General features: G+C 29.8%; 1 protein-coding gene and 1 long non-coding RNA gene across 3 annotated transcripts in view; one reads left to right on the top strand and one right to left on the bottom strand.

Annotated features, from left to right (window-relative positions):
- The window catches only part of Gfrl (Glial cell line-derived neurotrophic family receptor-like), a 354141-nt gene that overhangs the window by 144703 nt on the left and 182196 nt on the right, over nucleotides 1-27242 (top strand). Inside the window, exons 1-2 of one of the 2 annotated variants that reach the window (XM_087405787.1) lie at nucleotides 7821-11368; nucleotides 16275-16397. In XM_087405787.1, coding sequence (XP_087261913.1) covers nucleotides 11365-11368; nucleotides 16275-16397 — 127 coding nt within the window. In that variant the 5' untranslated portion in view covers nucleotides 7821-11364. Of the gene's footprint in view, nucleotides 1-7820; nucleotides 11369-16274; nucleotides 16398-27242 lie in introns of those variants that run through there. The other variant, XM_087405786.1, reaches the window with a different exon arrangement.
- Nucleotides 427-27162, bottom strand: LOC147909868 (uncharacterized). Its single transcript, XR_015544961.1, has 3 exons — nucleotides 26854-27162; nucleotides 25183-25597; nucleotides 427-1710 (listed from the first exon to the last, which is right to left on the bottom strand). It is a non-coding gene; the product is annotated as an uncharacterized LOC147909868 (long non-coding RNA).

A 27242-nucleotide genomic window follows, 5' to 3' on the forward strand; every position in this document is an offset into this window, starting at 1 on the left:
GATGATTTATGCGTTAATATAAGTTTTTTTCTATGAAAACCTTTTATTTTTTTTTAAAGCTTTTAATCAGATTTGTCCAAACAATACAATCGTATAGTAAATTTGAATAGATCAGCAGGTATAAACTAATTTAAATAATCGCAGATATTTATTAGACGTTTTTGATCAAACAAAATTTGAATTTTAAAAAGAATGTTTTTATAAAATTAAGAATTTTATATATATATATATATATATATATATATAATTAAATTAACGGAGTGATTACTAAAAACAACTACTAAAATTATTTCGGCTTACATGATACTTACATAATACTCGTTTCAAAATCGGAGATGCCAATCGGGATGCAGAAATATTTTTATCTCTATTATTTCTGATATATAAAAATACACACATGCGCACCTACATGAGAGAATTAAAATGGACTGCCAACATGTACTGGCGCATTTTTACGACGTAATCCTGATTTATATCGATACACCGACGGCCGGCAATCGCTGGGCTTTATTGAAATTAAACGGGACTTCATTCGACTGGTGCGAAATTTTCGATACGGGACAAATTGTGCTGTCGAGCTTTATTTTAGCCGAACCCCCGTCATAGAAGCGAGCTGCTATCATATTTTGTGGATTATAATATTGCCTGGCGTTGCATTATCCGCGAATCAACTACTTCACAATCCGGAATTATTTCCAAATTATCCGGCTACTGTTATCGTTCATCGTGAGCATTAATAACTGAGCAATAACGAGAATGCGAGCGATCGCAATATGGAGAATCGATTACGCCTCTTCATTCGGTACTCTCATATTAATCCCAATTCGTACAATCTTAGTATTAAAAATATCTACTTACTGTGTTCCAGTTTTATGATCAAAATAAATTACTAAGATTTGTTTGCAATGTTTTTGTTCGCTCAATTTTTAGACGATGTATAAATTTTTGTCCTCTCAATTTTGAGTATATACTTTTGTTTAATTTAAATTGTTCTTTACTAAACTGTATTTTAAATTATATTCTAAAACAAATATATTAAAAGTCAGCTGTACAAATAGTAATATCAAATTAACTATAAATTTTTATTGAAAATCTTTTAATGTGTAGTTTTTATTGGAAATAATTCCGAAATGGAAATAATAATTATAAATTAATTATTATATAATTAGCAATAAGTGTGATTCTTGGTCCATAATATATAATTACATTAAATATAGATATAATATGTATATATCTATATTTAAAATATAAAACGCATAAAAATTTAAAACTAAAAATTAAAATTATATATTAAATGTTATAGATAAAAATACTGTACAGATGAAAAATAAGTTTTATGATTTTGTCATATGTTGCATAAATGTATGCAGTACAGCTTATGTCACAAAAAGTACGATTTTTAACCAAAACTTATAAAAATGTTACAATATGCCAAATATCGCTCGTTACAAACCTATCTTTAGTTGCAAGCGATCATCACGAACGAGCGGGTCGCACTTTGTAGCACAATCCGGATTTATAACAGTAAAAACACCCGCTTCCATCGAGTGCTCGCGGCCTCCGTCGAAATTAAACGAGCGTCCGCCTGACCTCCTTTCGACCGTCCTATCGTGTACATAGTTGCTTCGTGTGGACGTATTTTATCGGTGTGGAACATTTTAATCGGTTTCGTAGTTTGAGAGACTTGTGCAATCCTGTAGAAATCCTGTTCTGAAAAAAACAGAAAGGGCTTTTGGATTTTTAGTATTAGAGAATTCATTCTCTGGTTCGTTATGATTTCGTCAGTAGAAACAATTAAATTGTATAAACGAGAGAAAGGGAGAGAGTGTGAGGGAGGGAAATGAAAGGGAAAGAAGAAGGGTATATGGGAGAGGGAGAGAAATTCTGGCATTAACGTTTATTTTTTATATATAAATTGAAAATATGATATGTTTAATAAAAGAGATAAATATTATACGTAAGAAAACTGATAAAATGTATATTTGAATAGGCAATGTTTTGCCTATGAATTTCTCTCTTGCTACAATTATTAATTGTAAAACGTTACACACACACACACAGACACACACACACACACCATATATATATATATATATATATATATATATGTATATGCGTGCATGTGTGCGTGTGTGTGTATTCCAAAATCATTATAGTATTTTATATTTGATAATAAAATGAATAGTCCTTGAATTACATTAATTTAAAAGTTAAAATTAAATGATTAAAACATTATTAGTCGATTTGTTTATATAAAATAGAATATATAATTAATTATATACAATTGAAAATTATAATGCTATAATTAATTAAGAATGTTTAATTAAAAATGCAAATAAATTGAATATTCTGATGAATATTCGATTTTAATGTCTTTAATAGACGTTAATTCAACGACTGATAAACCATCCACTACGGCATCTGTGGCGCGCTATGTATAATTTGCGTATTTGGCATCAGCAATGTTCCCCGTACATTCGCTATTTTAATTTAAAGCAACGTGTGTTTCGTGACGCGAACACTATGCGTTAATCGCGTACGAACGAGCGAATTGCACGAGGGAAAATCCCTGGTAAATCCCGGACGAGTGCAATTCGTGCATCGGCGCAAGCTGCAGGTAGCGCGAGGACGATTGTCCGCGCCGTTGCACGTCCCCAAAACGATAACATCTCATGATCTGTCGGACGGATGAGCGAGAGGTGCGCGAGTTCCGCGTTGGACCGATAATTGAAAATCAGTGTCCCATATATCGATTCGCCGGATTGTCGAATCTCTAAACACACTTGCACCTTTGTTTCTGTTATTCGCGCGTGCGTGTTTCATAAAAATGTTTAATGTGCTTGTTTTATTATTTTATTGATGTGTCACATACAAAAACTATGTCGTAATATATTTTATGCAAAAACAGGACAGCAGGAAAAAAGGAGCGAGACTATACAAAATTGTATTATAAAAATTTACAAAACATATAGCATAGTTTTTATGTAAAAGTTGTACATTGTTCACTTGATGTGAGATTATCGTTGAACACAATAAGTATTACATATCGTTGAACATAATATCGATATTTTAACTAGAAAATTCAGTAATATAATGTTGAAAAAAAAATATTTGAAATTGCCAATTTATTATATATTAAAATATAAAGTGTAAGGGAAGGTGATAATCCTTCGATCTATTTTATTCTTTTTTATTAAAGTAAAATACAAAGCTTCAGCTATAGCTCATTTAGTTCTTTTATTACATTATAGCCTTACCGACCAAATCTTTATGATAAAGTCACATATCCATTTTGTATTTACACAATAGCAGAAGCAAAACATCTTTGACAGCTCTTGTCAGATTATATTATTGATATCTGTTATGCTATATATTACATAAAATTACGATTACCCTATATTCTAAGCATTAAATAATCAGAAAAATAAGCGAACATCCCTACGATATTCTCTTAATTATCTCTTATTGTAAAGGAATCAGATAACCTAATGAACCTTATAATATCTTTACGTTTGGCCGCGATCTCAAGAAGTGTAAAAAGGTCTGCTTATAAAATAAATTTATAAATTAAACTTTTAAAAAAACTTCTTGTACCTATTTAAAATGTGTGTAGATTTACATTACAGCTACAGAATATTTTTAGTATCTAGTTTTTAAGTTGTTATTGTCACAATAAGTAATTATTCTTCACCTAAGACTATCTTTTAGCTCCAAATTTATATAGTAATGCTTTCAATGAATTCTTCCAGATGATCTTCCTGACTGACCCCTGTTTTATCTCTGCCAACAGTATCTCGATAGGAATAGAGAGAATTCCGATATTCTCACACCTTTAATTAGCTTTACGTGCTGCGCATGAAAACGCGCAACACTGTTAGAAAATATGATTTAAGTTTCTCTATATGGCATTCCGGAGTGGACATTCAACTATTCGCTTACAAAGGCTGCTATTTAAAGACGTCTGCTCCCAAGACTTGTGACTGAAACAATTAGCCTTCTTTTCAGGCAGCGTGTTGAACTAATTCTTTTTCTTAATATCCACATAATTACTACTGTAAAAGACGTCTTTGCTAGAACCGTCAAACACCTTTCCTTAAATTGAAAGTTCTCTGTCAGTACCTTTTAAACTCTTACAGCGGAAAACTTATTTGGGAGTCAATCCTTACTCTACGTTCTTCCTCAGCTTTGCGGTCTGCTAATTCATTTCTTACAATCTTTAGATGACGTACTCCATACTAATTTAACCTGCCTTCCATCTTCCTCTTACAACCTCATCTTTAATAAGCAGCAGTAATTATTGAAACGTCCTAAAGTAGTATCTTGTTTTCACTGCTGATTGTTGGTAGGATCCAATTTTAAACATATATATTTTACATTAAAGAAACACGTCAAGTGACTCTACGAGTTAAAAATAAATAAATTTTTAACTTTTTCTGGATTTTATTTTAAAGTCCACTACATCACCTTTCAATTTTGCATTTACTTTAATCCTGTAAAAGTATTTTTGATTCTGTTCAATCAACTCGGATTTGTATAAAACTGTAATGTCTCGATAATTTGGTTACTCCAGCATCCCGTTAAACAGTTTAATTTTTGAAAAACTCGATTAAAAAATTAATATAGTAGGAAACTGTTTTAGAAATGTGAACACATTACCTCGAAATAATCTAATAACGTGAGAACTAAATTTAAAAATAAGTAAAAAGAAAGCAAGCAGTGGAAGAATAGCAACAATATACTCTGTGCTAAATTCAGCTGTTCGTTTCCGCTCGTTTTCACCGTATGCATCGTCGAGGAGAATAATTTTTCGCGTTGTAATCGGTGTAATCCTCGTATCCAAGTCAGCCAGCCGGATATGAATGCTAAGAGGATTTTCCGGATTTTGAGGATGCAATGCGCGACCGCGAAGAGGACGCCCAACAAATTATGCAACGCGCGGTCGGCCGCGTGATAACGAGCGACTGAAAAATCGCGACTTTCCTGGCCGCGAGATAAAGCAGGCCGCTTGTTGTAAAACGCACTTCATAATGAAACGGCTGTTCCCTGCAAATCAACGTACAGTCGTAGGTTTAAAATTTCGCTCATATGTACATAGGGTCAATATTGCGACGTCGTGTAATTCTTTAATTTTTAATTTCATTTATTTGTAATGTATGAATAATAAAAATATATATATAAATATCACATTTTATTAAAAATAAGTTGCGACATATGACACTTTATTCTAATGGAATCATTAAAAGATAATGTATCAAAGAAATCTCTCCAAAATAAAATTTTGAAAGTTTAAATTGCTGAATTTATCTTTATAATTGTATAATTTAAATTAAATTTCTGAAAAGTAACTATTGAGGAAAAATTTAATATAAAAATAGGTAAAATAAATTAATGTTTTTTAAAGACAATTGTATTTTATATATTTTTTATAAATATGTATACATCTAAGTTGACGGATTAATAATAGAAGACATAATTATTTTCTAATCTCTTCGTGAATGTGTGTGTGTGTGTGTGTGTGTGTATGTGTAAATATATCACTAGAAATTTTGCTAAACTAAGACGATTAAAAGATATTATTTTACAAAGAATTGTTTCTGTGAGTATACATTAACCTAATCAATATATCTAAAATTATTCATATTCTTCCTCATCAATATATACATAATTACTTTTTCTGATTATAACGTAAAAGAACAGATGTAATATAAAACGAGCAATATTGGCTGTTTTAAGCGACTTGCGAATAGAAAGGATTATACTGAGAAGAAAGATAAAAGAGAGACAAAGAGATACAGGAAAACAGGACGGAAGTAACTGTTCGGACGGAAGTTCCAATTGCCAACTGAATCTATATTTAATAAGACAGGAGAGTTATACTTTCCGCTGAGGCAGTCGGTCGCGACGTTCAGTTCGAGCGCGAAAGTTTCGCCGGAATTATCCTCCACTTCGCTGATGCCGGTCTTAGCCTGCTTGAGATAATTAAATATATCCGCGCACGAAAATGCTCAAATGGATTTTCCCCCAGACGAGAGCCACGATAAGGAATTTTCCCATTCGGGAAACAACATTACCGAAGAAAGTTTCCCTTTTCTCATCATTTCTCTCCTACTCTCATTACATCATTACCTCTTCCCTTTGTTTTGTTGATGATCATGTCATATTAAATCGAATCTCGAGTAATGCTAATTATGATATTGAGATTAAGAAAAAAGATTATAGAAACTTAGGGATAAATTATAACAATTTTCATAAAACTTAGTAAGCTGTTTATCGCGTGAACTGTATGTATAATTAAGGATCAACTGTATGTATAATTACATAGTTAGTGTCTAGCTTTTTTAGCCAACTGTTGTGTGTAAGTGTAAATCAATAAATAAATATTTTAATTACTTAATAATTAAAAGGAAAAAAATAATTTTGTAATTATTTTTTACGTACATTAAAATATATACATTAAAATACTTGAATGAAAATGAAAGAGATGAGTATAATCGATGCGATTTTAACGCTGAAAGGTTTCGTAGCAAATGAAAAAAAATTTGGCGGAAAGCGAATAAATTAAAAGAGAGAATGTGTTGTGCCAACTGGTGAAAATTGAAGTCGACATTTTTCGGCCGTCCATTCATTCTTTAATCAATGAATTCCCTATTGGATTTTGACCCCTCAGAATTTTATTTGTGACCACAACTCGTCAAGCTCAATTATCCAATTACTAAATGCTATAAATAATTTTGTAATATTACCAGAAATATTTCATCAATTTACAGATCCCTAATAATCAAAATGATTGACATTTCAAAAAATATTATTTATTTTAAGGTTTTTGTATTGATATTTATTTATTTATCTATAAATTAAAATTTATTTATTTTCACATCTTTTTTAACTTGTCTTAATTCAATATCGTGAAATATATAATCAAGGATATTAATTATTTTTATATATAAATTATTGTTTACTACTTCTAAATGTAAGTACATTGTAATTGTTTAAAATATGTACATAATGCAATGAAAGAACTAATATAAATGCAACGTAAATTTGTTGAGAAAATGTAAATGATTTTTAGTAAATATACATATTATATAGTTTCCATTTTTGATCTTATAATGTCAGAAAGAAACGTTTTTAGAATTAATAGAATATTTAAATTAACTGTAAAATTAAATGATTGAAGTAAATATAGTAATATAGTAGTCATAGATATAATAAAATTTTTATTAAAAGTCTCATAAAGGTATAAAATGTATGTATAAAGAATATAATGTATCATTAAATAAAAAGTTAACTGCTCAAAAATAGATATAAAGTCAATCGAATAAGTCAATAACATTATTGAAACAAATATAAATAAAAACACTTTTGAAGATACTACACATATTTAATTAATAGAATTTATTAGTTCATATTTCTATAACTTCACGCAAATTTTAAATAGTTTAATTATACGGTCTTAAAATCAAAACATAAAAATTTGGCGTGCCCGGGTTGTATGTTTAATCACGTCAAACAATTATTATATACCTCGAAAGTGGCCTTAGACTTTTAAATACAGATTTAGTTCCTGCGGTATTTTATTCGAACCTCCCCTCGTTCAACATAAGAATTCCAGATAAGCTCAATTACATCTCGATGTTCATACAGTGCGTAATCATGTTTTGCTCTTTTTATGTACTTGGCGATGTGATGCAACAATGATGCTTGATATATTACAATAAATTATTATTTTACGTAATAATAATTGCAATATATTAGATAAATATTTCTAATTTTACATATATATTTATAAGAACTTAATATAATTAACTTTCGTATTCGACATTAATTAAGTTAAGGCTTAGGTATGTATAGTGTTGTAGTGTGACATTTCTTGTGTTTTTTTCTTTTTGGAAAATTTTGAAAAGTTATTTCTCCGGTGTTGATATGATGATTATTTCATTTATTTTTCTTGCTTATAAGAATTATCCAATTATAATATACATATAATTTTTAATTGCTCCTTTTTAGATTTAATGTTTTTCAAGGTGATAATTACATATCACTTAAAATCTTACTTTTGTGTCTTTCCATGTCTATATAATACACTGTTACCTATACATAAAACCCTTCATCTACGAGAGTAGCTTGCATTGTCACATTGTATAGTCGTAATCCAGTTTCTAGACATATCGAGATATCCACTCCCACAATAATGCCAACATGATAGAAGAGCACGGAGGACAAGGGGAGTCACGTAATTTGTAATCATGCGACGCATTATGATTCATCGCGATAAACCTGCGTGTGCTTGCCTCACCCAGCAACGTTGTCGAGTATCAACACGTCTACATAATTGTGACTGATGGTTGCCCGATTTTCACAACACGCTTGTGAATCGACCAGGCAAACATCATTTGTCCAATTTGATTTTTTTTTAAAACACGCGCTCAACAAAAATACTGCAATATTGTTCGGTAGAAATTATCAAAGTTTTGGATTTTGGATAAAGTATATGTCATAAATTTTGCAATATTGGATGCATTTTAGTAGATGTAAACGAAAACTTTTTTAAAATCTTCTTTGGATATTTATTTCTTATATGTACATGTATGAAATATTTGTACAGCTGGATGTCTAATTTCAAATAAAATATTATTTCCTTATTCCAAAAGTGGCATAATTAAAAAAATTAGTCTGTGAAAGGAAAAGCTATCAACTTGACAGAAAATTATTGACTAATTAAATAATGTTAATAAACAAAAATATATTTTTAATATAACGGATGCCATTATTATTATATCGTTTCCTTATCTTTAAAAAAATCACCCTTTTCGAATTATGACAATTTTGACAATTTCTTATTATAAAGTTAAGTAATAGTTCATTTTTTAAAATATTGATAGGGTAATGTTTACTTAAATTACTTAAACAAACATTAACTTATTCATATACTAACCTGAAAATCACATTTTTTAGTCATGTCGCTTTTGAAGTAAACGAGAAATATGTTGCAAAGAGAAATGGCGGATCTAAGGAAAAATTAAGCCGACAATTATTTATCAATTAATAGAAGCCTTTATTGAAAAAATATTTCAGTTTGGCTTTAAAATACAATACGATAATTAATATTCATATATTTTTAATATAAACCATAAATTTTAAACAGAAAAAAAGTAGTTATCGGCTGTACTTAACTTTTTCCTTAAGTATTCGTGTTTCCTTATTCTTGCCTAAATATTCAAAAACTTGTAATACTATTACTTTAAACGTGTTCGTTCTATGGTTATAATGCGATATTAAACGACTATTACTGAATGCAAAAAATGAGAGATTATAGTTATTTTAATATACTGTCATAATACCGTTCGCGTTTACTTTATGTTCAACAATTACTTCTATAACAATAGTACAGGAACTGCTACTTATTTAGTAAAGGAAAAATGCTTTCACTACTAGTAATCTTTTATCAAAACTTTGTAGACTTAAAAAAATAAAAGAATATAAAAATATATCATATTAAAATAAGAGAGCGTAAGAACATATAATATTTATATAATATATTATAATATATTATATTATATTATGAACATATAATATATTATAAACAGAAATTGTGAGTTACAATGTGATCGTATAATTGATTAATTAATAAATTACATTACATAATTGATGATGTTTAAAGATTGGAGGGTAAGAGCAAACGAGAATTTAAACTTTCTAATTATTCTGTCAGAAATGCGTTTACTTCTTTACCGCAAATTATCGGATATAAAAATTCTGATTTCCGCAAACGTCCGTACGTTGTTTGTGCTCCATCAATCCATTATAAAAGTGACGAGGAAAACGAAGAGAGAAAAAGGGAAGAAGGTAGAATAATATTTCCATTTCGCTTTATTATATCCGGAAGTAGAAACCTTTTCCTTACCACCGTTTGTTGCCATCCTTTCGCGGCATAATTATTCTTCGTTGCAGCCGCGTGCAGCTTTTTCCCCTTCGTCGAACGTTTTTGCTGCGTCTTGGCCGCGGTTTTATAATCGCCCGTTGTTTTAGGCGAATGGGAATTCCCTTATTCTCTCTTTCTCTCTACCTGCCTTTGTTCGTCTTCTTTCTCTCTTACGCCATCTTTCGCGGAGGCACTTTCTCGCTTAACGACGGTGGGAAGAAAAATAAGTAGTGCCACTCATTTTTAATGCAGGATAAAGCTCTGTGCATCTTGAGAGCAAACGTGCGCGCGAAATCCACTCGCTAAATTGAATTTTAAAGGAACGTTCGGTTTAAAAACCGATTTGCAGCCAGAATGGAAAAGCAGTGCCTCGAGAAAATTTGAAAGTGCAAGTATGCAGCAATCCATATGGTTACGAACACTGTGTTCGGTATTATCTACTAAAAAGTTTGTCCTTAATGAACATGGTTTTCAAAGTAAATCCAATGTCTTTCAAATATGTAGTTTTCAAATTTTAATTAGTAATTAAAATCAGTCTTTGTTATTTAAACAATGATTTTCTTCTAATTATAGAAACTTTTAATATTTTTATAATTATTATAAGTTTGCATAATTGTAGTACGGATTTACAGACCTGTAACAATTATACAAGCCGAATAATGTCTCCATTTGATTTTCTAATAATGCAAGACGTCAGAAATGTTAACAGACTTCTCACGACACAAGTTTCCATCGTTACGCTTCTCAAGTTTAACAGCTTGTTCACAATTGTTTGCTTGTCTTTCGTCATACTAAGTTGCTGAGATTTTTTTGAAACGCGAAAGAGAGAGAGAGAGAGAGAGAGAGAGAGAGAGAGAGAGAGAGAGAGAGAGAGAGAGAGAGAGGAGAGAGGAGAGAGAGAGAGAGAGAGAGAGAGCAGAAAGAACAGCGTGAAAAGGAGAAAATAGAATAATATAGGCATCAGAGAAAGAAAGAGAAAGAGAGAAAGAGGCACTGCAAAAACTGAGCACACGGATTTTTACGAGCCACTCGCAAAACGGAAGTCGATAAAAGAAGAGCTGACTGTTCCCTCTCCTGCCTGTACTGTAATTAATTATGAAACGTTCGTAGAGAAGCGAGGACAAGTAGAGGGTTGGAAGAGGACGGTTAGGTGGTACGAGCGGCTATAAAAAATTCTCTATACGAGGCGCAGTCACCTCATGGCCGTACTCGAGCGTGCATTTGCTCGGGCGCTGTGACAGCGGGATTTTTCCGATCGTTCTATGTGAATAAGAGGAGAATTTATAGCAGCAGTAGTTAACTGGTTATATAGCGGCGACGTTAATGCTCTTGAATATAAGCGGAACGGTAACGTTAATGCTGTCGATTAAAGCTATGTTTTTCACTCATTTGCATGAACAACGTAATGCTCGACTAGGAAATGGTGGAACGTTAACAAACAAATGCGTACGTATATAATACTAATATATCTCATTAGTGTTGTTGTGAATATCAAATATTTTAAAGAATAGGGGATTTAAAAACAAATAGAAGTACAGAAAGAGAGAATCAGAATGAAAATTAAAATTGTTATTTATTAGACGCTTTAAGACTGTTTGTATGTCGCCTAAATCGTAAATATTACAAGAAAAAAATTTAATTGCCACAATTGTAACGTGATATAAAAAACAAACATAAAAAAAGAAAAATTAAAATATAATATTTAATGAAACAAGATAAAAAAGAGAGACATGACACACGTATGGCTCTGTGTATGCATGCGCGCGCGCGCGCGCGCGTGTGTGTGTGTGTGTGTGTGTGTGTGTGTGTGAAATTGTGTACAAGGGACGCATATAATAAAAGTCTCTATGCATACATATTAAAACAGACAAATTGAACAGATTGTTGTACGATTGTTAATTAATGGTCATGACAATATATGATTATTGAATTAGTGAGACAGGAAGGGAGAGGATTTAATTACGCGTGAAAATATTCGTGCGATCTATGATACGAAGCAATTCCATGGAGAGATGCAAGATTTCGATAACCATGGAAACTATTTTGAAAGAGCTTAGGTCACAATGCCATATTTCTGCAATCGTTGACGGCCGAATGAAGCCTTTGACAGCAACCATTTCTGAAAATGCTCCATAGCGTCTTTGAGAATTTCACCGTCGCTCGAAAAGAGATGAAAGGATTCGTATTCCCGTTATGGTATTGCGCGATATGTACATCAAACGCAAAACAAATTTGTGCGCGCACGAGGGACGCATTGTGATATCATAAGGTATCATAAGCGACGCTCGTGATTCCTTCTTCTCCTTCGGTGCTCTCGTCCGTTCATCTTACGGGATGTAATCCCGCTGGCAACGACATTTCCGGTATACGTAGTAATGTGGAAAGACATTTCCACAGTGGCGATTCAATTCTCGACACGAAGTACTGAGACAGTGTAGATGCGCTTGAAGAAGGAAATATTATTTGACATCCGATATATTGCTTTGTCATAAACGAAAAAGCATGCTTTGGAAAGAAATAGCTGACATATTCTGATAGCTTAAATACTTGTTGTCTATGCACAAATTGCTATTTATTATACTTATGATTTACGATTTCATAGTTTTACGTTAATTAAGAAAATGAAAATAGGAAACTAAAATCTGTTAGTACCTTCTTTTCTTAAAATATTGTATCTTCTATAAAGAAATTGTATAAAACTGTGATAAAAAAAAATTATTTTTTATTATTTTTTGTTTAATTCCGAAAAATAAAAAACTAACTTTACAATCTTTTTTTTATGTATTTGATTAATTTTATGTATTTATTTTTTATATGTGTTTAATGTATTTATAATAAGTTACCTATCCTTTATTAATTTTACTAACATTCTTCTGTACCAAAAAATTTAATTATAAAAGAATTATACTATTAGGTGTTGGAATTAATTCGTAGCGTTTTACAAGTGATGGGAAGTACTTTCATTAATGTATTTTTTAATGCTCATGTGAAATAAATAACATTCTTTCATTAAAAACGCTACGAATTAATTCCAACACCTAATATAATAAGGTGAACCACAAATGTTTTATAGCAGCTACGTTAAATAAATAGAAAGTGTTTAATTAAATAAAGCGATTCGCAAGAAGGTAGATCATATCGCAAATTGGTAAAATCAAAAAGTTGCTTTACACTCTTTTATGCGCAGTGCATGACTGATCACATCGTTTGATTAATCAAAAAGCCCAATTCATCTTTACGCAGCTTTATCAATGCATTAACGACGACACAATTTACGCTTTAAATTTAAATGCACGCGCTCGGCAATTTTACTGTATTTGTGTTAACAAAAAAACTCGCATAGTAAACAATCTATAAAATGTGGCATTGGTCGCCATCAAATCTCTATACGTTCAAATGAACGAAATTGAGAATTGCAGAATTCGTGCAAATTTGGGAGTATTATAAAAGTTAATAAAAGCTCAAAGTTTTTTATGTTTTATCAGTAATTAAATTTTCATATTTTTCACAATAATATAATTTTTACAAAAAGTTGATTGATATTTGAACATTTTTTCCATTTCATTTTATAGTTTTTGCAATTTAAAAGAAATGAAGATATACAGTTTTTTATAGTTAAATAAATAGTCGTCAGCTTTTTTAATTTAATTTTTCCTTTAGGTATTCGCAATTTCTTTTACACTGTCTTCTATTTTAAAATCATTAAAAACATGTTACAGTATTTATCTTAAACGACACATGTGTTATATAGTGATGTATTATAGAATAACTTATGATATGTATATGTATTTACGTCACGTGGGGATTTACGCTGCAGAAGTCAGAAGAAATACGATAAATGGAGTGGAGGTAATTTGCGCAATCACTCTGTTATATACCTTTATGTTATATTAGTTTTGTGTTACGATTTTAATATTTTACTATTAATATTAATAAAATTACCATCAGTTGAATCGATTTGTCAATAACAATGGCTGCATTCCATTTAATGCTCATAACGCTCGCGATCGTTTGTTCTTGTTTAACATTTGATAAACAACAAGAATGAAATGATTCCACGAGCGTTGTTATATGAAACGCAGTCGTAGTAAGTAGTGCAATAATATATCATAACTAGAGTCCGATTAGTTTTTTACCTTCGGCTGAAATCGAAAACCAATATTTGATTTTTATTCAATTTCCGCCGAAACTGAAACTAAAAGCGAAATGTTTGGATAAATCTTATATATGATTTTCAGAAAATTATTGGAAAGTATCAAAATATATAAAATTTATATATTCTTTTAAAAATAAGGTTTTATTAATAATGAAGGGGAATCATAATTAATTAATTAATTAATTAATTAAATTAAATTTAATAATTTTAAATAATAAGATTGAATATTATAATTATTATATAATAATAAATAATACTTATTATTATCATTATTTTAATTACTTAATTTAATAATTTAATTTTATTGTTATTTTATTATTATCATTAATTTAATTATTCAACTTATTTAAGAAACAATAATTATTATTCTTTAAATTATAAGAAATTCTTATAAATTGTACATAGAGAATTTCAGACACTAGACGTATGGTGATTTAGCAAGAAAAAAGGAGATAGCATCAGCGTGAAGCAATCAGTGCCGATAGACTGATGATAATATAATTTTTCGAACGACAAGTTGCAACTTGTACAGTTTCGATTGAAACCGGAACTCCCGAAACTCTGATTTTTTATCGAAACTGATCGAAACCGAAACCAAAATTGAAATTTCGGTTGGAATTTCTAATCATAACGCATTACGTAAAACATATACCTCATATCATAACACTTGTAATATATATAAAAAATTATAATTATTATCTGTTATCTTTATATTTATTTGTATAATTATTATTCATATTATATTATATTTTAAAAATTATTTACTTTATGTCTTATTTCTAAGCATTATATTTGTAAATTTTTTATGAGCCATATATTTTACCTATGAATAGTTGTATATCCCATTCTTACGAGATATACGACAAAAATACAAAAATTTCCAAAATTTTTTTTTTACGAAAAATAACTATTTTGTAATGTTTTTTTCATAGTAGTAAGCAGTACAAAGTTTTTAGTGGCATAGTTCATTTAAACATATAATAATATAAACATAGTAAATAATACTTAATAAGTTAAGTTTTTGTTAGATGCTGCGTATGTACCAAAGTTACCCTGTAATGTTATATAGTGGAGCTAATTGTATATCGAATCTATCGTTGAATGTGAGAAATAAGAGATCATTATTACTCTATTATATTGCCATTATATCGTTCGCGTTTACCTCGTATTTTGTAATTTCCCCATTCTCTCATAATTACGCAAACATCTTACTCTCTAAATCTAAACCAGTGAATAGTCACTAAATTACGCAGTGGCATACTTGGCACTGATAATCAGTGAAGTTCAACTAAAAAAAGGAAGAATGTTTGAGCATTATATAATTAAAATATTGACATTTGCATGTTAATTTCAATCTTCCAATATCATATTCATTGAACTTAAGCACAAAAGGTTAGTTACAACAAGGTTAGTTAGATCACATAATAAAGATTAGCTAGATTAGGAATCTCACATTTAATTCACTGATTATCATTGGCATATTTGGCACTGATACCAGTGCCAATCTGATTTAGATTTAGAGAGTATATAACATAATTGAATTGAGCTGAAATAAATTTTTGAAAATTACCTCGATTGTTTTTAATTCACGATCTGTTGACACCGAACTGTGTTAATTGATACAAACGTGTGTCTCAATGTAACTTTTATCAATTTACTAATTTTATTGCATTAACTAACTTCTCGATGTTTCGATTATTTTCGCCTGAAACGCAAATTATCCACCTAAATGAAAAAATTCATTTTGATGTCATAATTTATTTGTGTTGATTTATGACGAGTCGGTACAGGTGCCCGTTTTATTCACGACTTTTCGTTCTCTCTCATTCAAACTATCCGTGCGCGCCTAATGAAATATAATTTGTCGTCGTCGGAGTTTTACGTCGGCCAGTTATAAATAACGGAAACGCTTTATCGCGAGAATATTAAATCATTACGCACTCTCGCTTTTTCTCTCTTACCCTCCATCTTAGCATTTTGTCGCGCGATAATTTGCCGTAATAATGACAAATTTCCCAAATTTTTCGGCGCTGGCGAACTGATCTTAATGGAATTCTCCTATCATTTTCTTCTTTTCCCATCGTAACGCCAGGTTTTAATCTTGCTCGTTGCATTGTGGCGCGAGAAAAATGTTACGGGTGCATTCTTTATGTGCGGACTGGCGTTTTAATATGAACGGCGTCGATCTTGTTTCAGGATCCGGCATCAAGGTGCCAATGGCCATTCTGAATTGTCTCTATGCCCGCCAATTGTGCTACGAGGATCCGTCATGCAGCGCCATATTGGAGATTATACCGAGAGTCTGCGGTCCAGAATTAGGTAAGTCGATTGGATTACTTTTTCTTAGCATTTGCAGTAATTAATTAATTACTCTGGCTTGTAAATTAATTGTTAATAATACTTTATTTACGCTGCGACATTTATAACCCTGCACATTTCTTGCAATTCAGAATATTGATTTAAATTCGAATTAATGATGTTCGAAACAATGACTACCGCGGTAGTTAATTATTATCATCTTATCACTTATTGAATATATTACTTATAGGATATATAATTTTTTTAACTTCTTGAATGGAATCGGATTATTTTTAAGTTCTAATTTCATAGGTTTTAATATCTTTTATCGAAGTTTTATCAGTTTCAAGAATGTATTTTGTAATTTATAATGTGCGTGATTATAAACTATAATAATTCGTTTTAATATAATTGTTCCTTATTCACAAATTTCTATAAAACTATGAGTTCTGAACATTATCTTGTAATTTATTATTATTTTTTTTTATTAACGTCAGATTTTACTCTTATAAACATATTCTTTCACAAATCACAATTAATTGTATTAAATTATCATAACAAAAGTTTGAACGTGATTACGAATATATGTGAATTATTTATTCAACAATTAAAGATATAGAATGAAACCATTAACGTGATCGATTATACATCTTACTCTTTTTTCTATGTACTTTTTAATCGATATATTATTCATCCGGATTATATTAGCAATAATTTACGCAACATGAATCGACAAATCAAAAAGCTTGCGCAAATATGATAGTCATAATCGGATGCAATCTAGTCAATCTGCAAAATAAAAACTGAAGCATTCGCTCTGCATCGGTATTGTTTGTTCCATTTTTATTTATATAATCCATCATCATTCATGTTCCGATCAAATATGGTATCGACTCTTACTGGAGAAATAAGATATTGTACGGTATAATCTATCGGTTTACAGGAAAATTCTGGCGAGAGCTTTTAGTTTTTTGCAATAGGTCGTTCAATACTTAGTTTCGGGCAATATATTATTCATACATCCCTTGTAATAATCATGGGTCCTAATAGCTCACATATGATTCGTAAAATCTCATATTAGTTCATGTAAAATAAAAAGTGGCCCGCGAGAGCAGCAGCGTCACATTTGAAATTTTACGACGTGGCGGCGCCGTACCGCATTTCCATAAAATTTACATGCGGATTCCGAAATCCCAAGGAATTTCTTATGGAAACCATGATGAAATTAATGTCTAAATTTTGAATTCCGTGTGGAAGTACCACAGAACTCCTGGAAATATCTTGCAATTTTTATAGTGACGAACATTAATTCATTGAAATTATTTTTACCGTTTTACTTCGTGTTTGATGGTGTAAACTTTATATAGTACTTATGAAGTAAATTTTTGTTTATTCTATTGATATGAGGATGACTCCTAAGAATATTATCTCCGTAACATTTATCTATGACTTTACATATCGCATTTAAATATCTATAATTTATAACCTTAATAATTTTATATAACTTTGAGAATCCTCTACTTCTAATCTTTAACTTCTTTTATCGAATTCACAATGCCACAGTTTTTTCTTGAAATAATTATGAATCATAACGGATATCGCGAGCGGCAATCTCGTATTGGACATTGATAAATAAAAAGTATTGCTCGTCGCGTCGTTCTTGAAACAGAAGTAAAAGCCTCAGTAGGTTTTCCGAAGCTAAAAGCTTTCCGAAAGCAGTACCATTTGTTTTACTTTCGTCCGGGCGATTACATGATAGATTATTCACGTAACTCCTCGGTATCAGAAAGGAGAACGGAAGCCGCGGCATAAATCACAATGGACGGTGTCTTTGTTTTAAAAAGCCGCGTGCGCGCGCTCCCACTACGTCGAACAAAATAAAATATATAACGACGTTCGTGCGCTCTCTCAACCTCATCCAAAAGCGGACTGCTTTTTAATGCAACACACGCCATTTTGCATTTTGCACGTCGACGACGAGGTTTGCGAGAACTTCGAGCGCGTTTCTTGCGACAGTTGTGACATAATATACAGCGGTATTCCGTTTGCGATTAATAGATAGAAGGAAGTGACGACAAAGCTTTGTGTAATTATAGCATTATTATTTAAAGTATTTAAACGTAAATGGGTGGTAATGATTTGAAAAGTTAAGTCCTACCTTTTAATAAAATTTTTTAAATATTTAATAACGTAATAATTTATCTATTTTCATATCAGACTTTGACATCAATTACACAAAAGAAAATTATTTTTATTTTTATTTTTATCCACAAATTTTATCTGTTTCTTATATAAAATTCAAAAGATTTATTGATAATTTTCAATTACGCCAAATTCTTTCCTTATTTCCTTTTTCTATATAATTCAAAATTTGTCTTTTATTAAAAATTTCTTTTGTCTGTTTTTCTCTGTTCATTTAAAATACTTCCTCTCTTTCTCTCGTACAGTATATATTTCAATGAAATTTTCTTTTAACTTTATTAATTTATTTTGATTTACATATTATAATTACATATATTTACATAATATAATTTTATTATTTCATTTTTATTAATTTCATTAATTTCACTTTACACATTTTTGAAAATGAGCAACTTATTATAAATAAGAATGCAAGAACAACTTCAAGAATTTTTGCTTTCTATTGATAACATGTATTTCCTCGCTGTCAATCTAACAATTAAATAGGCGCTAGATTGCCATCTAGCGTGGCAATAAGATTTATCGGTGTCGAGGATAATTTACAGTTTGCACTACGATCGCCCGTAACGCGATTTCCATTTGGATGCGACGAAGGAAAAAGATGCGACTGCAGTAGGATGGTGGAGGAATAACGAGGGAGGGAAGAACGAGGTTGTCGATCGTCTCCTCTCAAGCTGTCCTCGTTTTCTCTCTCTCGTTACGATTGGTGGTGGTGAGGTGGAAAACTCAACTTCGCACCACACCTTTCGATTTCGTCATTGAATTAATCACTCCCACGAGGACAATTATTCCAGGAAAGCTTAAATAAGTCTACCGTCGAGGTTTAAAAATGCTTCTCGGCGCAACGATTAAGCGTAACAATTGTTCCGATTTAATAATTATTCTTTTTTCTTTATTTATTACACGCTAACGAGAAAAATGAAAAACGAGAAATGAATTTATTATTTATTGCCTCGGGTAAGATTTCCGCAATCCATGCTGTTAAACGTGAAACAGCATCAATATGAAATGCAATGAGTTACGCATTTTTTTGATAAATAAAATGTAATTATACGCATTTGGTATTACGTTACATGCGTGAATAACCTAAACAAAAATAAATAACTAAATGTTAACTAAAATTAATAAATTTTAATTTTTAGTTAACATTACAATCCGAAGCGCCACTAAGTATTAAGATGTTGAACTAATATATATATTATTCAAACGAATGAATTAATTTCAGAAATAATAATTACGTGTCGATATGGTTGTCGACATTAACGCAATTAATCTGAAATGTAATAATCCCCCCAAAATTCCCCAAATTAATCTTAAAAAACTGTAATAAACTTATTTTTTTAATTTTTAGTATTCTGCTTGTTACAGAATAAAATTTAAATAATATTTCTAAATCCTTTTTCTACTTAGGTTTTAAATTAAGTAGAAGCAATGATCTTAAAATTTATTTTTTATGTATAACAGACTGAAAATGACTATTTTAACGCGTGGATTGATTAAAAACGTATGACGTAACGTAGTAATTATCATTTTTAACTTTGTTAAAAATACTTCACAAAAAATAAGTTTAACCTCATTTCCATGGGGTAATGTGATGAAAAATTTAAAAAATTCCATCCTTTTTTTCGGTTTGCTAATAAAAAAATTGATTCTAACATTGAAGAAGCAGAATAAGCACAGTAAATTATATTAATCCAATTTGAATTTGCAAACTTGAAAGAGAGCTTTGAATAATCTATGGATTTAAAAATAAAGTAAACAAATTAATTATACTTTTTTCAAATCTCTAACTTCAGAGTGAAGAATATACTTAACTTGAACTTGTATTAGTAATATCTGAAGGCATTTATTTATCTTTGATATTAAATAGAACTAAAGTGGCTTTTAATTGATTATGTTTGAAAGTTTTATTGAAGAGTTATAAATTTTGCAAATGATTGAAAGTCACACTATAGATACATATCATTCTCGATTCACTAATATTTACTTAAAATCAGGATATTTATTTTTAATAAAACTTTTTCCAAATTTGGATGTTTGTTTTTTGCAATCTTGATACAAATCTTTATTGCGACTCTAAGTGGATGAATTCGAGGAGATCGAAAAACGTGTATCTATTTTTTTTTAATTTTTTGTGGTTGATTATCGTTATTAGAGTCAAGATTTTTATCAAGATTGCAAGAAAAAAACATTAAAATTCAAAAAAGTTCTTATATTATATCTAAATAATTATCAAAATTAAATTTATAAGTTAAATTGCAAAAACTTAAGTATTTTAACTATTTCTAATAGTAAAAAATGTATTGATAATTACATTAAACATAGAAATAAACTAAATAAATGACAAGATGAAAGTACGCTAATCCATATGATCAAAATTTCGAATAATTTCTGTTGTTAATGACAAAAGCTATTTATACGCGAATTGCAGCGAACTGTGATACCATTCAATTGCTGCACAGAGATATCCGCGTGCAAGAGATCTTCATTTTCTGCATAACGAGATTATTATCCTGCTCGCAAAATTATATTTAGCTACACATGTATATATATATATATATATATATATATATCACGCATTTTCTTTTTCAGTCAGTATTATAGATATCTGCAATTGATGTGATCATTGCGTGGCTAATAGATATTATTATTTAAGAAATTAACCACTTGTTACATTTAGTTCACGATTACAAAAATATTTCTTTCTCTCTTTTAGATTTAAAAAAACCTCTTCTACTTATCAAATTTAAATAAAATAAAATTATGATATTGTTTTAGAGACATTAGAGTATTGTTTATATTTAGAGTATTGTTAGAAACAGTTTACGTATTTGGAATAAAGCTGATTAGATTTCCGATGCTGTAATTATAATATTATTACCATATCTCACAACGAATGCGCGTAAATTAATAGCTATGTACATACAAATGAAACTGTATCAATGTCTTTTGCATTGTTATTATAATTGAATAAAATATTCATCATGCCGGATTGCATTGTCAAATAACTTATGCAAAAGCTCAATATAAATTTAGTTTTCTTATATTTATCAGTTCATTATTTTTATTATTAATGTTACATATTAAATAGATTAGAAAATACCTTCAAAAATTTCGTTTGTGATTTTCGTTGCATAATTGGACTTTTAAAGATTTATATGCTTTTTTTTTTACTAAGATATTCTGATATTTACTAAATTTCATTATATAATACATTTTTTAAAATCTTGAAATAGACTGCCAAACGCAAATAAAAAGTATTTCACATAACTTGTTGTCAATAATGTTGTTCAACTAAAAATAAAAGTTTTTCTTTCTTTTGCTTTTCTGTTTCAAATTCTATTTTTCCTTTAAATTTTTCCAATTGCCTCGTAATTTTTTCATTTTGGGTAAAAATACTTCTATCAAACATCGTGGCTTGAACAAATTTCGCGAGAAACGAAATAGCGGTCGGTGAGGCTCATCTTACAAAGTAGTGGGTTGTGAAATAAGGGCTTGTAAACGGGATAACATTACCAGGACGGTCGACTATGCTGTGTTGTGGCTCCGGCGTAGAACGATAATAACCTGCGTGGGAACGCGGCGTTGTACATCGACAACTTCCGGTTGACCTGTTTCTAGCCCCTTCCGCCGCCGAAATTTCAGCTTGGACGGGCCATGCCGGAAGCTTCGTTGAGATCGATATCTCGATACGCGCGTTCCGGGGGGCCCGCACTATTAACGGCCGGCTGATCGCGAGCCCAGCAGATATTCGCAAATGCATTGATTCTGCGCCCTCGCGCATTCATCTTCACAAGATTTTCAAAGAGCGGCTCAACGTTTGTTGAAAATATTAATAATTTATAGATTAATTGACATTAAAAATTTATATTTAAAAAAGATAATATTCAGTTAAATATTTGCAAATTAATTTATTATCAATTAATTTGACCGAACTAATAACAGTTTTGAGTAAGTACTTCACGATAACTAATAAAATATGTCATATTAAACATATTGAACACATGAAAGCAACACAGGTAAGCAATTAATACGTTTGACAAAAGAATAAGAATAGGATGATCAAATATTAAATTAAACAAGAAACTACTATACTATCAAACGAGGAAATATGTCAAAGCTTATCATTGTCTCGGGACGATCATTTGCGTCGATAGAGCGTAAACGAGAAAGGGATATGGAACAGTAGTCGATAACATTCATCTTGTGGGTCACTGAAGTGCGAAATAAGGGTCGTGGATTACGTTACAACGCTATTCACGATCATTCGGGCGACATTAACGATCTGCACGGAAACGCGAATTATGTTAACAGCCTATAGATATTTCCGCAATCTCGAACCAAATAGCTCGCATAACGAGTGGTAAATTTAACTATAACGCCTCCTTGCCTTCACTGAGGTACATTATTTGAAGAGAACTCTTGAGAACTCTTTAATAAGCAAACTTCTTATCTCTCTTTCTCTCTCTCTCTCTCTCTCTCTCACACACACACACACATACACACAGACACACACACACACACACATACACTTTTTACCAGAATACATGCTACAATTGTATCGTCAGTGAGTTATACAATATTTTAAAATAATAACAGCAATCAGTCTAAAAAAATTATATCAATTACGAAAATATATTTATTATTAAAATGTGACATTATTGGGACTGAGATAATTCGGAGATTGAATAAAATACAAATAATTAGACATAATTATTTAAACATATGTGTAAAATTTTAGAAATTTTATTACAATGCAAGAGAAAACATCACAAAATGTAAAATTAAAATTAATTATTCTCTTTTTACGTTAAATATCAGATTTTATTACGCAGTTTAATAAAATATTATATGTATACATGTTTTTGTTTTATTTTGTATTTAATTATATGAAGAGAGTTACATCCGTTTTTATATAATATATTAAATTGCGATTTGTAACTAGACCAGTAAACATAATTACTTGGTTAATTACTGAAGATATTATGCATTTAAATTAAAGTAAATTTATTATATGTATATATATATATATATATATATATATATATATATATACATATATGTATATAATTATTTTAGAAAAAATATATAATTATTTTATCTAAATTTTAAGTAACTCTCCTTTTATCTAAATTATGTAAAAGGAGAATAACTTAAAAATTACTTCTGCAACAAATAAATTAAAATCCAAATTAAAACTGAGTAAAAAAATAACTTATAATAATTAATTTAAAAAATAATTGCTATATGAACGCATGCAGTGTGCATGCGTTCATGCAAAATAATCGTACAATTCATGAAAAATAATTCATGAAAAATAATCATACAATTACGAAAATATAATTTTTGTAAGCATTGAATTTTGAACCCATTATTTAATTAGATATAAAACAATCATGTATTATCTAAAATAAAAATTTTAAAGTATTATTTAAATTTTATACAAATCTATTTTGCTAAGATCTTTAGAGAATATACATAATTTATTTTAGAATTATATATTTTATAAAAAAATGTATAATTATTTTAGATAATACATAATTATCTTATATCTATAATTAAATAATAGGTTCAAAATTCAATGCTTACAAAAATTATATTTTCATAATTGTATGATTATTTTTCAGCAAAGTGCATGCGTTCATAGAGCAATTATTTTCTTAGTAAAAATAAATTTATATAAAATTTTAAAGTATTATTTAAATTTTATACACATTTATTTTTTCTAAGATCTTTAGAGAATATATATAATTATTTTAGAAAAAATATATAATTATTTTATCTAAATTTTAAATAACTCTCCTTTTATCTAAATTATGTAAAACCAGAATTACTTAAAAATTTCATCTGTAACAAATAAATTAAAATCCAAATTAAAACTGAGTAAAAAAATAACTAATAATCATTACTTTAAAAAATAATTGCTATATGAACGCATGCAGTTTGCTGAAAAACAATCATACAATTTTGAAAATATAATTTTTGTAAGCATTGAATTTTGAATCCATTATTTAATTAGATATAAAACAATTATATATTATCTAAAATAATTATACATTTTTTTATAAAATATATAATTCTAAAATAATTCTAAAATATATAATTCTAAAATAATTATATATATTCTTTAAAGATCTTAGTAAAAATAAATTTGTTTAAAATTTTAAAATATTTAAATTTTGTACAAATTTATTTTTGCTAAAATTTTCTTTAGAGAATATATATAATTATTTTAGAAAAAATATAGTACTTTATCTCTAAATTTTTAATAACTCTCCTTTTATCTAAAATCTAAATTATGTAAAAAGAGAGTTACTTAAAAATTACTTAAAAATTTTATACAAATTTATTTTCGTTAAGATCTTCTTTAAAAAATATATATACAATAATTATTTTAGAGAATATATAATTACCTTAGAGAATGTATAATTATTTTATATATATAGAAATACTTTATATAATTATTTTATAGAACATAGAATTATTCAAATCATTTTATTTAACAATGATTTAAAAATAATCATTTTTAAATTATTGTCAAATAAAATGATTTAAAAACTAGCGAAAAAAGGTTAATATTACACAAATAAAAAATAATATTTACCGCCAGGTTGCTCCATCAGTGCCCGATGTCTCTCCCAAACCCCCACCTCCTCTCAGAATATGCACAGGACACTCGCACAGGACACTCGCGTAAAACACTCGCGAATACACTGTAATCGCGCGCGGACTATAACTTGAGTCCAATAACTAGAACGGCATTCGCGAAACGCACGACGCGATGAACCGGTTGCGGTTCGTTCATTTTCAAATAAATCGGCGACGTTAGCTTCCCCGTTGGATTTTTACACGAAGAGAATGATTTTACTCAATATCTAAAAATTTATCTAGATATATACATTCAGACATATCCGAAAATTTTTAGATATTTGAGAAAAATCATTCTTTTCATGTAAAATATCCTCTGGGTACTGACCCCCCTCACCACGTCAAGGTGTACCCGTGAAAGGGAAGATAATCTGAAAAATGTAATAAATAGCTATATTACTATGCTATTATTGCAATGGGTTAACTTTTAGAAACGTTTATATCACGTCAAAGCAGATAAAAGGGCTGAATCTTTTATTTATTCATAGATAATGTCTATAAGATATGATTAAGATAAGATAGAATCTACAAAATAGGCTAGAGATTAATAAAAGGAAGAAATGTTTCTTTTATTAATTGTTCCAAAGTTATGGTTAATTTTTTAACTAATCGTAACGAAAGATGCACAAAAACAAAAATTAATTAAATTATTAAACTGTATTAATTGTATTGAAAGCAGGAATTGCGACTTTTTTGCATGAGAGTATTCATATCAACGTTGCTTTTCTATGACTCGTGTGATACCGTTCGTACAAACAAGTAGCCGTGTCGCATGTCGCTCCTCTTCACATTTCTTTTTGAAACATAATAATCGCAAAAAGTGCTATAATACAAAATGTTGTATTTTATGAATATTCACATAATGCTATTACTAGTATGAATAATTATTCATAAAGTATAATACAACGTTTCGTATTGTATTAGACATTCTTCGCGAAAGATTTCAAAAAGTAAAAAAAGCCGCGACACGGCTGCGTTGTTTGTACAGCGAGCTTCGGTAAGGGAATAATAACTGCGCGATAACTAGGCGTAAACATGATGCGCCGTTCCGTGCCACCTCGTACCATCCCCAACCGAAGGTCACGCGCCAACCGTCTAACTGTCGAAGTACTAACGTTAACGTCTATTACAAAATCAGTAAAATAATCTATTCACAATAATCTATTACGTTTTAATATTCTTCGATGAATATTACACGATGCTTTATTGTACGATTTTATTTCGTTACGCACACAACTCATCTATATTTTAGGCCGGTATTCATAGTCAGGGCTTATATTCAAGACTGTCTTAAGTATAATTTTAAGAAGTCACGAATCAGAGATCCGTATTAACATCGTAAGACATTACTTAAGACAGTCTTGAAATAAGAACGGACTATGAATATACCGCCCTTAAATATCTAATTAATATATCTGTAAATGTGTAATATATGATATTTCTATTTATATCCATTATTATATTTAGTCCAAATTGTTTCATAATTCAAAAAATGTTTGCGTTTATCTTTACTTAAAGAATGTATATTATTAATCTTATTATTAATCTTTATTTGAACGTAAATCGTCAAAGAGAGTAATAAAGATTGAGATAACTCTGAAAGATTGAGATAACTCTGAGTACACACCTTAGTTTTGAGCAATATTACTATTTGATCCTGATGTAATTAATTATCAGTTCGCGTTCGTGAATCTCTAATTTTCGTAGATTAATGCGCGAGCGCCTCACGCCACACGTCCATCTTGCTGCGAAGTCGTCGAACGAATGCCAAAGTGATGACGATCGACCACCGCACCTTGCCCCCCTACGCCTTCGCTCCGCGTCCCACCGCTTTTCGTCGCCAGTGACCCCCTTCCCCTACCGAGCTTTTCGCCAGATGTTTTTAGATTACACCCAACTATCGCGTATTCAAACGACGAAAAATATTCAACGATTTATTCAACGATCTATATAATTATATTTTTCATATTTTACATGATTTTGACAAACGGATATCGCCGTACATTTCGCGTTTTG

The sequence above is a fragment of the Acromyrmex echinatior genome, chromosome 4 (genome assembly GCF_024713525.1).
Source record: "Acromyrmex echinatior isolate Ae372 chromosome 4, ASM2471352v2, whole genome shotgun sequence".
NCBI classification, from domain to species: Eukaryota; Metazoa; Arthropoda; class Insecta; order Hymenoptera; family Formicidae; genus Acromyrmex; species Acromyrmex echinatior.